This window comes from Oncorhynchus masou, unplaced genomic scaffold (genome assembly GCF_036934945.1).
Source record: "Oncorhynchus masou masou isolate Uvic2021 unplaced genomic scaffold, UVic_Omas_1.1 unplaced_scaffold_521, whole genome shotgun sequence".
Lineage (NCBI taxonomy): Eukaryota > Metazoa > Chordata > Actinopteri > Salmoniformes > Salmonidae > Oncorhynchus > Oncorhynchus masou.
Window position 1 is genome coordinate 548,238 of NW_027011617.1, and position 15,150 is coordinate 563,387.

General features: G+C 48.7%; 1 protein-coding gene across 1 annotated transcript; it reads left to right on the top strand.

The window, feature by feature from the left end:
* Positions 1 to 5,019: 5,019 nt before the first annotated feature.
* On the top strand, positions 5,020 to 14,577 carry LOC135535853 (keratin-associated protein 9-6-like; the record flags this gene model as incomplete). The annotated part of the gene is made up of 2 exons (XM_064962273.1): positions 5,020 to 5,023; positions 13,913 to 14,577. Coding segments are annotated over exons 1-2 (669 nt in total), but the record flags the coding sequence as incomplete, so codon positions are not given.
* Between the last annotated feature and the right edge of the window lie 573 nt (positions 14,578 to 15,150).

Genomic DNA, 15,150 nt, shown 5'->3' on the forward strand with positions numbered 1-15,150 from the left:
GTGGCCTTGTATGAGCCTTGGCTATATCATGTAGGTGGGTGTGGCCTTGTACGAGCCTTGGCTATATCATGTAGGTGGGTGTGGCCTTGTATGAGCCTTGGCTATATCATGTAGGTGGGTGTGGCCTTGTATGAGCCTTGGCTATATCATGTAGGTGGGTGTGGTCTTGTATGAGCCTTGGCTATATCATGTGGGGCAGCAGGGTAGCCTAGTGGTTGGAGCGTTAGAGCGTTGGACTAGTAATCGAAAGGTTGCAAGTTCAAATCCCCGAGCTGACAAGGTACAAATCTGTCATTCTGCCCCTGAACAGGCAGTTAACCCACTGTTCCTAAAGGTAATATTTAAAAAAATAAAAATAATTAAATGTAGGTGGGTGTGGCCTTGTACGAGCCTTGGCTATATCATGTATTTTATTTGTTGTGTTGTTTCCTATTTGGACCCCAGGAAGAGTAGCCATTGCCTTGGCATCAGCTAATTGGGGATCCCAATAAAATACAAAAAGTACTAAACACACTTCCAGTTGTTCTGTTTGGGTGATTCATTTTAATGCAACAGGGACAAAGCTATTGGCAACATACAGTAATATCAATACACTCAACCCCATTAGATGAAGTCGTGCTGACAGGGGTTGTACTACATTGTTTGTGTGTGTGTGTGTGTGTGTGTGTGTGTGTGTGTGTGTGTGTGTGTGTGTGTGTGTGTGCATGTCGTTAAGCAACATTTTATACAGTCCTCATTGAGCTTTAATGTATTGGTTTCTATTGTTCCATGCATGTGTCCAGGTGTCACCTTTGACTCATCTGAATGGGTTTACCAATGGAGGGATACATGGATGGGCAACACACACACACACACACACACACACACACACACACACACACACACACACACACACACACACACACACACACACACACACACACACACACACACACACACACACCATTCATGTCATGACGAGAGGCTCATACACACTGATTTAATTACAGGAGGATGAAAGAGAGGAAGGAGTTGTTTGAGGATAAATGATTTATCCCTCCATCCACAGGGAGATGGTGAGGTGGATTCAGGGAGGTGGAGATGGAGAGGTGGGTTCATGGGAGGTGGAGATGATGGAGAGGTGGGTTCAGGGAGATGGAGATGGAGAGGGAGAGGAAGATGGATGGAGGAAGATGGATGGAAGAGAGGGAGTAGAAGAATGGAGGGGTGGGTTCAGGGAGATGGAGAGAGAGGAAGATGGATGGAAGAGAGAAGGGAGTAGAAGAATGGAGGGGTGGATTCAGGGAGATGGAGAGAGAGGAAGATGGATGGAAGAGAGAAGGGAGTAGAAGAATGGAGGGGTGGATTCAGGGAGATGGAGAGAGAGGAAGATGGATGGAAGAGAGAAGGGAGTAGAAGAATGGAGGGGTGGATTCAGGGAGATGGAGAGAGAGGAAGATGGATGGAAGAGAGAAGGGAGTAGAAGAATGGAGGGGTGGATTAAACATGGGCTTAAGATTTCATCACAGATGAAAGAAAGAGAGAGATGGAAGAGGGATGAGGACAGGGAGGATAGACAAATGAAAGGGGGGATTAGTAACAAACAGAATGAAACAATACAGGTGTATCAGTGTATGGAAATGAGAAGGTGATACTAGAGAGAGAAGCTGGCTGGATGGAGCACAGTGTGATGACATTATGCCAATTTGAATGGCAGACCATCTGGGCTACCACAGGGTCAACAACACATGATCTGGGTCAAACAATACAGGTGTTCAGAACCCTGTGAGGCCAGGAGTGGTTCCTACAGAACCCTGAGGAAGGTGATACTAGCCAGGACGAGCGGCTGGCTGGCGCCAGGAGCACAGTGTGATGACATTATGCCATTATTTGAATGGCACTGACGGGGGAGACCAGAACCCTGGGGCTGACGCCAGGAGGGTCAAAACCCTGGGGACATGATCTGGGTCAAACACTGACGCCAGGAGAGATACAGAACCCTGGGGACACTGACGCCAGGAGGAGACAGTTCCTCCCACAGAACCCTGGGGACCCTGACGCCGGGAGGAGACGTTCCTACAGAACCCTGGGGACACTGATGCCGGGAGGAGACGTTCCTACAGAACCCTGGGGACCCTGACGCCAGGAGGAGACGTTCCTACAGAACCCTGGGGACACTGACACCAGGAGGAGACGTTCCCAAAGAACCCTGGGGACACTGACGCCGGGAGGAGACGTTCCCACAGAACCCTGGGGACACTGACACCAGGAGGAGACGTTCCCACAGAACCCTGGGGACACTGACACCGGGAGGAGACGTTCCCACAGAACCCTGGGGACACTGACGCCAGGAGGAGACGTTCCTACAGAACCCTGGGGACACTGACGCCAGGAGGAGACGTTCCTACAGAACCCTGGGGACACTGACGCCAGGAGGAGACGTTCCCACAGAACCCTGGGGACACTGACGACACCAGGAGGAGACGTTCCCACAGAACCCTGGGGACACTGACGCCGGGAGGAGACGTTCCCACAGAACCCTGGGGACACTGACGCCAGGAGGAGACGTTCCTACAGAACCCTGGGGACACTGAGGCCAGGAGGAGACGTTCCCACAGAACCCTGACGCCGGGAGGAGACGTTCCTACAGAACCCTGGGGACACTGACACCAGGAGGAGACGTTCCTACAGAACCCTGGGGACACTGAGGCCAGGAGGAGACGTTCCCACAGAACCCTGGGGACACTGACGCCAGGAGGAGACGTTACCACAGAACCCTGGGGACACTGACACCAGGAGGAGACGTTCCTACAGAACCCTGGGGACACTGACGCCAGGAGGAGACGTTCCTACAGAACCCTGGGGACACTGACGCCAGGAGGAGACGTTCCTACAGAACCCTGACGCCAGGAGGAGACGTTCCTACAGAACCCTGACGCCAGGAGGAGACGTTCCCACAGAACCCTGGGGACACTGACGCCAGGAGGAGACGTTCCCACAGAACCCTGGGGACACTGACGCCAGGAGGAGACGTTCCCACAGAACCCTGGGGACACTGACGCCGGGAGGAGACGTTCCCACAGAACCCTGGGGACACTGACGCCAGGAGGAGACGTTCCCACAGAACCCTGGGGACACTGAGGCCAGGAGGAGACGTTACCACAGAACCCTGGGGACACTGAGGCCAGGAGGAGACGTTCCCACAGAACCCTGACGCCAGGAGGAGACGTTCCCACAGAACCCTGACGCCAGGAGGAGACGTTCCCACAGAACCCTGACGCCAGGAGGAGACGTTCCCACAGAACCCTGGGGACACTGACGCCGGGAGGAGACGTTCCCACAGAACCCTGACGCCAGGAGGAGACGTTCCCACAGAACCCTGGGGACACTGACACCGGGAGGAGACGTTCCCACAGAACCCTGACACCAGGAGGAGACGTTCCCACAGAACCCTGACGCCAGGAGGAGACGTTCCCACAGAACCCTGACAGAACCCGGGAGGACCACAGAACCCTGGGGACAGGAGGAGACGTTCCCACAGAACCCTGGGGACGTTCCTGACGCCAGGAGGAGACGTTCCTACAGAACCCTGGGGACCCTGACGCCAGGAGGAGACGTTCCTACAGAACCCTGGGGACACTGACGCCAGGAGGAGACGTTCCTACAGAACCCTGGGGACCCTGACGCCAGGAGGAGACGTTCCCACAGAACCCTGGGGACACTGACGCCAGGAGGAGACGTTCCTACAGAACCCTGGGGACACTGACGCCAGGAGGAGACGTTCCCACAGAACCCTGGGGACGCCAGGAGGAGACGTTCCTACAGAACCCTGGGGACACTGACGCCAGGAGACAACTGATGAAAACTGTGTTATGAAATTGTCGTGTTTGTCTTGTTTCAAGATCTGATAAAGAGCTGCATATGTTGACATGTCTGACTGTTTTCTGGTTGATGTATTTTAAAGTGACTATTGAAATGGTGTGTTGGGTTGACCAGTTATCAGGCACATTCATGTTGTCTGGTCATAACATTCAAACTGAGCAGATGAGAATCTGGGCGTGATGTTCATTCAGTTTGGGGATGCGGTCCAGCTTGAATTTGGTTAAAGAGCAGTGAATTCTGTCATGCTGTATCAGACACACAGCGTCTTCTCTTAGAAATGATTCTGCACTGAAGACACGTAACCACGTTGTTTTAGCCTGTTGGTGATAAATCAAGTCACATTTTTATTGGTCAGATACACATATTTAGCAGATGTTATTGCAGGTGTAAAGAAAAGCTTGTAAACATGATTAAAGTGACCAGTGATTCCATGTCTATGTACATAGAGCAGCCGTCTCTAGGTGCAGGGTTGAGTGACCGGGTGGTAGGCTGCTAGTGATGGCTATTCTCGGCCCCAGCTTTGATGCACCTGTACTGACCTCGCCTTCTGGATGGTAACGGGATGAACAGGCAGTGGCTTGGGTGGTTGATGTCCTTGATGATCTTTTTGGCCTTCCTGTGACATCGGATGCTCTAGGTGTCCTGGAGGGCAGGTAGTTTGCCCCCGGTGATGCGTCGGGCAGATTACACCACCCTCTGGAGAGCCCAGTGGTTGCGGGTGGTGCAGTTGTCATACCAGGCGGTGATACAGCCCGACAGGATGCTCTCAATTGCGCATCTGTAAAGGTTTGTGAGGGTAGGCTGAAGAAATGTGTCTTGGCCCCTGAGGTTGAAGTGGCACTGTTGTGCCTTCTTCACCACACTGTCTGTGTGGATGGACCATTTCAGATTGTCAGTGATATGTCCGCTTTTTACCTTCTCCACTGCGGTCACATCGATGTGAACAGGGTCGCGCTCCCTCTGCTGTTTCCTGAAGTCCACGATCAGCTCCTTCATTTTGTTGACGTTGAGGGAGAGGTTATTTTCCTGGCACCACACTCCCAGGGCCCTCACCTCCTCCCTGTAGGCTGTCTCATCATTGTTGGTAATCAGGCCTATTACTGTTGTGTCGTCTGAAAACTTGATGATTGGGTTGGAGGAGTGCATGGCCACGCAGTCATGGGTGAACAGGGAGTACAGGAGGGGGCTGAGCAAGCAACCTTGCGGGGCCCCTGTGTTGAGTATCAGCAAAGTCGAGGTGTTGTTTCCTACCTTCACCACCAGGGGGGCGGCCCGTCAGGAAGTCCAGGACCCAGTTGCATAGGGCGGGGTTGAGACCCAGGTCCTTAAGCTTAATGATGAGCTTGGAGGGTACTATAGTGTTGAATGCTGAGCTGTAGTCAATGAACAGCATTCTTACATAACTATTCCTCTTGTCCAGATGGGATAGGGCAGTGTGCAGTGCGATGGCGATTGCATCGTCTGTGGACCTATTGGGGCGTTAAGCAAATTGAAGTGGGTCTAGGGTGTCAGGTAAGGTGGAGGTGATATTTACATTTACATTTAAGTCATTTGGCAGACGCTCTTATCCAGAGCGACTTACAAATTGGTGAATTCACCTTATGACATCCAGTGGAACAGCCACTTTACAATAGTGCATCTAAATCATTTAAGGGGGGGGTGAGAAGGATTACTTTATCCTATCCTAGGTATTCCTTAAAGAGGTGGGGTTTCAGGTGTCTCCGGAAGGTGGTGATTGACTCCGCTGTCCTGGCGTCGTGAGGGAGTTTGTTCCACCATTGGGGGGCCAGAGCAGCGAACAGTTTTGACTGGGCTGAGCGGGAACTGTACTTCCTCAGTGGTAGGGAGGCGAGCAGGCCAGAGGTGGATGAACGCAGTGCCCTTGTTTGGGTGTAGGGCCTGATCAGAGCCAGGAGGTACCGCGGTGCCGTTCCCCTCACAGCTCTGTAGGCAAGCACCATGGTCTTGTAGCGGATGCGAGCTTCAACTGGAAGCCAGTGGAGAGAGCGGAGGAGCGGGGTGACGTGAGAGAACTTGGGAAGGTTGAACACCAGACGGGCTGCGGCGTTCTGGATGAGTTGTAGGGGTTTAATGGCACATGCAGGGAGCCCAGCCAACAGCGAGTTGCAGTAATCCAGACGGAGATGACAAGTGCCTGGATTAGGACCTGCGCCGCTTCCTGTGTGAGGCAGGGTCGTACTCTGCGGATGTTGTAGAGCATGAACCTACAGGAACGGGCCACCGCCTTGATGTTAGTTGAGAACGACAGGGTGTTGTCCAGTATCACGCCAAGGTTCTTAGCGCTCTGGGAGGAGGACACAATGGAGTTGTCAACCGTGATGGCGAGATCATGGAACGGGCAGTCCTTCCCCGGGAGGAAGAGCAGCTCCGTCTTGCCGAGGTTCAGCTTGAGGTGGTGATCCGTCATCCACACTGATATGTCTGCCAGACATGCAGAGATGCGATTCGCCACCTGGTCATCAGAAGGGGGAAAGGAGAAGATTAATTGTGTGTCGTCTGCATAGCAATGATAGGAGAGACCATGTGAGGTTATGACGGAGCCAAGTGACTTGGTGTATAGCGAGAATAGGAGAGGGCCTAGAACAGAGCCCTGGGGGACACCAGTGGTGAGAGCGCGTGGCGAGGAGACAGATTCTCGCCACGCCACCTGGTAGGAGCGACCTGTCAGGTAGGACGCAATCCAAGCGTGGGCCGCGCCGGAGATGCCCAACTCGAGGAGGGTGGAGAGGAGGATCTGATGGTTCACAGTATCGAAGGCAGTCGATAGGTCTAGAAGGATGAGAGCAGAGGAGAGAGAGTTAGCTTTAGCAGTGCGGAGCGCCTCCGTGATACAGAGAAGAGCAGTCTCAGTTGAATGACTAGTCTTGAAACCTGACTGATTTGGATCAAGGTCATTCTGAGAGAGATAGCGGGAGAGCTGGCCAAGGACGGCACGTTCAAGAGTTTTGGAGAGAAAAGAAAGAAGGGATACTGGTCTGTAGTTGTTGACATCGGAGGGATTGAGTGTAGGTTTTTTCAGAAGGGGTGCAACTCTCGCTCTCTTGAAGACGGAAGGGACGTAGCCAGCGGTCAGGGATGAGTTGATGAGCGAGGTGAGGTAAGGGAGAAGGTCTCCGGAAATGGTCTGGAGAAGAGAGGAGGGGATAGGGTCAAGCGGGCAGGTTGTTGGGCGGCCGGCCGTCACAAGAAGCGAGATTTCATCTGGAGAGAGAGGGGAGAAAGAGGTCAGAGCACAGGGTAGGGCAGTGTGAGCAGAACCAGCGGTGTCGTTTGACTTAGCAAACGAGGATCGGATGTCGTCGACCTTCTTTTCAAAATGGTTGACGAAGTCATCTGCAGAGAGGGAGGAGGGGGGAGGGGGAGGAGGATTCAGGAGGGAGGAGAAGGTGGCAAAGAGCTTCCTAGGGTTAGAGGCAGATGCTTGGAATTTAGAGTGGTAGAAAGTGGCTTTAGCAGCAGAGACAGAGGAGGAAAATGTAGAGAGGAGGGAGTGAAAGGATGCCAGGTCCGCAGGGAGGCGAGTTTTCCTCCATTTCCGCTCGGCTGCCCGGAGCCCTGTTCTGTGAGCTCGCAATGAGTCGTCGAGCCACGGAGCGGGAGGGGAGGACCGAGCCGGCCTGGAGGATAGGGGACATAGAGAGTCAAAGGATGCAGAAAGGGAAGAGAGGAGGGTTGAGGAGGCAGAATCAGGAGATAGGTTGGAGAAGGTTTGAGCAGAGGGAAGAGATGATAGGATGGAAGAGGAGAGAGTAGCGGGGGAGAGAGAGCGAAGGTTGGGACAGCGCGATACCATCCGAGTAGGGGCAGTGTGGGAAGTGTTGGATGAGAGCGAGAGGGAAAAGGATACAAGGTAGTGGTCGGAGACTTGGAGGGGAGTTGCAATGAGGTTAGTGGAAGAACAGCATCTAGTAAAGATGAGGTTGAGCGTATTGCCTGCCTTGTGAGTAGGGGGGAAGGTGAGAGGGTGAGGTCAAAAGAGGAGAGGAGTGGAAAGAAGGAGGCAGAGAGGAATGAGTCAAAGGTAGACGTGGGGAGGTTAAAGTCGCCCAGGACTGTGAGAGGTGAGCCGTCCTCAGGAAAGGAGCTTATCAAGGCATCAAGCTCATTGATGAACTCTCCGAGGGAACCTGGAGGGCGATAAATGATAAGGATGTTAAGCTTGAAAGGGCTGGTAACTGTGACAGCATGGAATTCAAAGGAGGCGATAGACAGATGGGGAGAAAGAGAGAATGACCACTTGGGAGAGATGAGGATCCCGGTGCCACCACCCCGCTGACCAGAAGCTCTCGGGGTGTGCGAGAACACGTGGGCGGACGAAGAGAGAGCAGTAGGAGTAGCAGTGTTATCTGTGGTGATCCATGTTTCCGTCAGTGCCAAGAAGTCGAGGGACTGGAGGGAGGCATAGGCTGAGATGAACTCTGCCTTGTTGGTCGCAGATCGGCAGTTCCAGAGGCTACCGGAGACCTGGAACTCCACGTGGGTCGTGCGCGCTGGGACCACCAGATTAGGGTGGCCGCGGCCACGCGGTGTGGAGCGTTTGTATGGTCTGTGCAGAGAGGAGAGAACAGGGATAGATAGACACATAGTTGACAGGCTACAGAAGAGGCTACGCTAATGCAAAGGAGATTGGAATGACAAGTGGACTACACGTCTCGAATGTTCAGAAAGTTAAGCTTACGTAGCAAGAATCTTATTGACTAAAATGATTGAAATGATACAGTACTGCTGGAGTAGGCTAGCTGGCAGTGGCTGCGTTGTTGACTTTGTAGGCTAGCTGGCAGTGGCTGCGTTGTTGACACTACACTAATCAAGTCGTTCCGTCGAGTGTAATAGTTTCTACAGTGCTGCTATTCGGGGCTAGCTGGCTAGCTAGCAGTGTTGATTACGTTACGTTACGTTAGAAGAATGAAAATAGCTGGCTAGCTAACCTAGAAAATCGCTCTAGACTACACAATTGTCTTAGATACAAAGACGGCTATGTAGCTAGCTAGCTACGATCAAACAAATCAAACCGTTGTACTGTAATGAAGTGAAATTAAAATGTGATACTACCTGTGGAGCGAAGCGGAATGTTGACCGGGTTGTTGAAGTTCTATTCGGTAGACATTGGCTAGCTGTTGGCTAGCTAGCTAGCAGTATCTCCTACGTTAAGGACGACAAATAGCTGGCTAGCTAACCTCGGTAAATTAAGATAATCACTCTAAGTCTACACACTCTAAACTACACAATTATCTTGGATACGAAGACAGCAAAGACAACTATGTAGCTAGCTAACACTACACTAATCGAGTCGTTCAGTTGAGTGTAATAGTTTCTACAGTGCTGGTAGACGGTGGACGTTAGCGGTGGACGTTAGCTAGCTGCTGGGCAGATAGCAGTGTAGACTACGTTAGGATGACGAAATACGATAATTACGCAATTATCTTCGATACAAAGACGGCTATGTTGCTAGCTAAGAAGAAATTGCTAAGATTAGACAAATCAAACCGTTGTACTATAATGAAATGTAATGAAATGTAATGAAAATGTAATGAAAAGTTATACTACCTGCGGACCGAAGTGTAGATGCGACCGCTCGCTCCAACCTGGAACTAGCCACCTTGTACCGTCTTCGGTCTCTCCTTAACTGGTAGCTTGTCATGTAACATGTATGTCATGTATACTGGAATTGTTTGCAATGAGTTCATGACTAATACATTGTATTAGTTGAATTCAGTAACTGCATTCCTCATTTTACAAACTATTATTTGATTATGCCTATAATTTAGTAGGTCTGTTGATAATTGTTATTGACACATTGTCACGTTCTGACCTTTATTTCCTTTGTTTTGTCTTTATTTAGTATGGTCAGGACGTGAGTTGGGGTGGGCAATCTGTTTGTTTTTCTATTATTTGGGTATTTCTATGTTTCGGCCTAGTATGGTTCTCAATCAGAGGCAGGTGTCATTAGTTGTCTCTGATTGAGAATCATACTTAGGTAGCCTGGGTTTCACTGTGTGTTTGTGGGTGATTGTTACTGTCTCTGTGTTTGCACCAGATAGGACTGTTTGGTGTTTTTCACATTTCTTGTTTTTGTATTCAGTTGTTCATGTGTACATTTACGTATTAAAAGAACCATGGACACTTACCACGCCGCATATTGGTCCTCTGATCCTTCTCGCCTCTCCTCTTCGGAAGAAGAGGAGGAAATCCCTGACACACATAGCACATGCTTGGGCAGCACCTTGACATCCCTGATCTACTTGACTCGATAAATGAATGTAAGACCATTAGTTGCCAGGGTTACCTATTTGTATCTAGCCTCTTAACAACTGCACAACGTTGCAAGATAGACACGTTCATTAAAGTCACACTGGGTCGGTGACGCAAGGGTTCGCTATCTTGCTCGATCCTCCAGAGACGCATTTATTCACATAATAACAGGGTCAGATTGTTAAACGTAGTTTATTATTGTTCAGCATCATTTCTACACATTTACATCATTTGTTGTGTTTATTACATTTGTTTAATTTGATTCATTTATTATTTCATTCCAAGTCATCATCTCATCTCTATAGAGCTGCTGTCTATGCTGTCTGACAAAATCACTGTTTTGTCGTTCTTCAAAGTAAATAAGGCATACTTTTATGACTGCTGAACACCAGCTATCAATCACTTAGATCATGTATTTTCAGGTAGAGATACCTCACGGAGCAACAGCTCCCTATTCCTCTCCATCACACTTTCTTCTGTCTCTTCTCTCTCTCCCAACATTGGACAATCATTGGACAATCTCATTGAGAGAGATGATAGAGGGGTAGGAGGAGGAGAGACCAGAATGTCAAGGGGGTGGAGAGACTGAAGGAGAGTGAGAGAGAGACAGATGATAGAGGGGTAGAAGGAGAGGCCAGAATGTCAAGGGGGTGGAGAGAGTGAAGGAGAATGAGAGAGATAGAAACAGATGATAGAGGGGTAGAAGGAGAGGCCAGAATGTCAAGGGGGTGGAGAGACTGAAGGAGAATGAGAGAGAAACAGATGATAGAGGGGTAGAAGGAGAGTCCAGAATGTCAAGGGGGTGGAGAGACTGAAGGAGAATGAGAGAGAAACAGATGACAGAGGGGTAGAAGGAGAGGCCAGAATGTCAAGGGGGTGGAGAGACTGAAGGAGAATGAGAGAGATAGAAATATATGATAGAGGGGTAGAAGGAGAGGCCAGAATGTCAAGAGGGTGGAGAGAGTGAAGGAGAACGAGAGAGAGAGAGAGAGCTTCTAAAAGATATGATCAGAAGAGCTGTTATCTCGAGGGGTACAGGGTAGAGGGTCTCTCTTTCCCTCTCTCTCTCGCCATCTGTCTGATTTCTGGGTTTATATTTTATTCAGTTAACGTGCTGCTCATCGTTATTCAAGAGACCCACCTGTGGTGGCTCGGAGAGATTCATCTTGTGATTTCCTATTAGGAAAACAACTCTTGGATTGAGATCTAGATCACATGATGAAGATGTGTGTGATCTACACATCAGCTGAGATCTTGACTGGAACTTGAACGTTTTCAGTAGTTACAGTGCCTTCAGAAAGTATTCATACCCCTTGACTTAATTATTCCACATGTTGTGGTGTTATAGCCTGAATTGTAAATGGATTAAATATATACTTTTCTCACCCATCTACACACAATATCCCATAATGACAAAGTGAAACATCTTTTTAGAAATCTTTACAAATGTATTGAAAATGAAATACAGAAATATTATATTTACATAAGTATTCACACCCCTGAGTCAATACATGTTAGAATCACCTTTTGGGTTATTGAAGTCTCTAAGAGCTTTCCACACCTATTTGCACATTGTTCTTTTTAAAAATGTTCAAGCTCTGTCTAGTTGGTTGGTGATCATTGCTAGACAGACATTTTTAAGTCTTGCCATAGATTTTTTTAGATGATTTAAGTCAGGAACATTCAACGTGGTCATGGTAAGCAACTCCAGTGTATGGCTTTGTGTTTTAGGTTATTGTCCTGCTGAAAGGGGAATTTGTCTCCCAGTGAATTTGTCTCCCAGTGACTGAACCTGGTTTTCCTCTAGGATTCTGCCTGTGCTTAGCTCTATTCCGTTTCTTTTTATCCTAAACAACTCCTTAGTCCTTGCCGATGACAAGCATAACATGATGCAACCACCACCGTGCTTGAAAATAGTGGTTCTCAGTCAAGGTGTGAATACTTTCTGTAACTGTTTTAAAGTCACCATTGGCCTCGTAGTGAAATGCCTGAGCAGTTTCTTTCCTCTCCGGCAACTGAGTTAGGAAGGACGCCTGTATCTTTGTAGTGACTAGGTGTATAGATACACCATCTAAAGTGTAATGAATAACTTCACCATGGGATATGCAATGTCTGTTTGTTTTTTTACCCATCTACCAATAGGTGCCCTTCTTTGTGAGGAAAACCATTGGAAAAATCTCCCTGGTCTTTGTGGTTGAATCTGTGTTTGAAATTCACTGCTTGACTGAGGGACCTTCCAGATAATTGTACGTGTGGGGTACAGAGATGAGGTAAACACTATTATTGAACACAGTGTGAGTCCATGCAACTTATTATATGACTTTTGAAGCACATTTTGACTCCTGAACTTATTTATGCTGGCCATAACAAAGGGACTGAATACTTATTTACTCAAGACATTTCAGCTTTTCATTTTGAATTCATCTGTAAACATTTCTAACATCAGAATTCCACTTTGACATTATGGGGTGTTGTGTGTAGGCCAGTGACACACAATCTACATTTAAAACGTCAAGGTGTGAATAGTCTCTGAAGGCACTGTAGGAGTTGAAGAGATTTCCACATTTCAAGAGATTTGGGTCGACATTGTGTTTGGTGTGTGTGTGTGTGTTCTTTGAATCAGAACGTTGTTAGGATGTAACAGTGTTTCATTTGTGCCGGGTCCTGGTGGAACAAGATCTGGAACATATCCGTTTTGGACTGTTTTGTTCCAGAACCTCTCCGTTTTGGACTGTTTTGTTCCAGAACCTCTCCGTTTTGGACTGTTTTGTTCTCCGTTTTGGGCTGTTTTGTTCCAGAACCTCTCCGTTTTGGACTGTTTTGTTCCAGAACCTCTCCGTTTTGGACTGTTTTGTTCCAGAACCTCTCCGTTTTGGACTGTTTTGTTCCAGAACCTCTCCGTTTTGGACTGTTTTGTTCCAGAACCTCTCCGTTTTGGACTGTTTTGTTCCAGAACCTCTCCGTTTGAACTGTTTTGTTCCGGAATGTATTTGGCTGGATCCGGTACCTCTCTTGGCATGACAAATAATTGTCACTTTTGCAATGTAACAATTCAAACAAAAGTGCTCAAAGTTCATTCGAGTTGCCTCTTCATTAATTCTCCTGCTCCCACAACAAAAAACATAATGTGAAAAAGTAGATTTTCGGCCAGGGCCTAATATTCAAAGAGTTGATTCGGGTTGGGCCGGCCCATGTTTACAGTTTGCACAACACAGTTTGAGACCAACGCGTGGCCCTGGCGGTGTGAGAAGCGCGTCAGTATCTCTCACATAACTAGAATGAGACTTTATATGATCTCTCTCCCGCTCTGCTCTGATAGAGCCTGCAACTCTCACCTCTCCACTATTGCATTTCATCATTTATTTCCTTATACAACCGTGCGAAGGGTTCTGAAGGACTGCAGCACTCCTGATGAATTGAAATCAATTTGCCAAAGTTATATAATTACTGCTGTCTGTTCAGAGAGAAATGAAATCATTCAGAATCGCCTACTATACCATGAGAAGGCCTATAATGTAGCCACAGAGGATCAATAGCTTCGTTTTAAAATAGACAAGTAGACAAGGAATAGCCTACAGTCGGGAAAGCGCGGCAAATCTGTCAGTGAAAAAACAAAACAGGCCTTTCGCAATATTTCAAATAGAATCGAGGGAAAACACAGGTTGGAAATTTTAAATTTGATCAACTTCCAAATATTGTTTTACAAAGTTAAACAAGAGAGAGAGAGGCTTTTGGCACGAGCACATCAGCCATCACCAGCCAGTGTGCTGTCCATCAGCCTTCACCAGCCAGTGTGCTGCCCATCAGCCTTCACCAGCCAGTGTGCTGTCCATCAGCCTTCACCAGCCAGTGTGCTGTCCATCAGCCATCACCAGCCAGTGTGCTGTCCATCAGCCTTCACCAGCCAGTGTGCTGTCCATCAGCCTTCACCAGCCAGTGTGCTGCCCATCAGCCTTCACCAGCCAGTGTGCTGTCCATCAGCCTTCACCAGCCAGTGTGCTGTCCATCAGTCACCAGCCAGTGTGTCCATCAGTCCATCACCTGCCAGTGTGCTGTCCATCAACCATCACCAGCCAGTGTGCTGCCCATCAGCCTTCACCAGCCAGTGTGCTGTCCATCAGCCTTCACCAGCCAGTGTGCTGTCCATCAGCCATCACCAGCCAGTGTGCTGCCCATCAGCCTTCACCAGCCAGTGTGCTGTCCATCAGCCTTCACCAGCCAGTGTGCTGTCCTTCAGCCATCACCAGCCAGTGTGCTGTCCATCAGCCTTCACCAGCCAGTGTGCTGCCCATCAGCCTTCACCAGCCAGTGTGCTGTCCATCAGCCTTCACCAGCCAGTGTACTGTCCATCAGCCTTCACCAGCCAGTGTGCTGTCCATCAGCCTTCACCAGCCAGTGTACTGTCCATCAGCCTTCACCAGCCAGTGTGCTGCCCATCATTGGGTGAGTCAGTGAAACTGGAAAGCATTTTTTAGGACTATAATTTCCTCCTCATGTTGTAGTCTGCAATATGTCTCCACACACCTAGACCAAGGCTATTGATGGATTCAATGTCATTTTTATTCATGTCAGATTCTCAGTTTGTCAGTGTTAAAGTAGCCTGCCATATGGATCATTTGTGCGCTATTAAAAAAGATGCTGACAAAGTCTCCAGTCATGTAAAATGACGTACAATTGCATGAAATTCGTTTATAAAAGGCACATTTTTATTGGACCCAAGCCATGTGTGCAACTTGTGTAAGTGTCTCTACTCTACTGCTCTATGTCACTACGCAAATGTGATGATATGCATGCAATGCTTTATTGTAAAGGAGATTTTTTTTCTCATGCGTTCCGGTACCTCAGAACTCCCCAGGTCACCCCATTCTCGCGCTCACCTTTTGTTCAGGCACCTCCCAATTTACGAATTAAGCACGTGGATGTAATGTATAGTTTGAATCATGGTCTTACTTTTCGTACATCAAGTTGTCAGTCTCTGATTGGTGGATTTGGGTTATTGAGTTTGTGATGGAATCA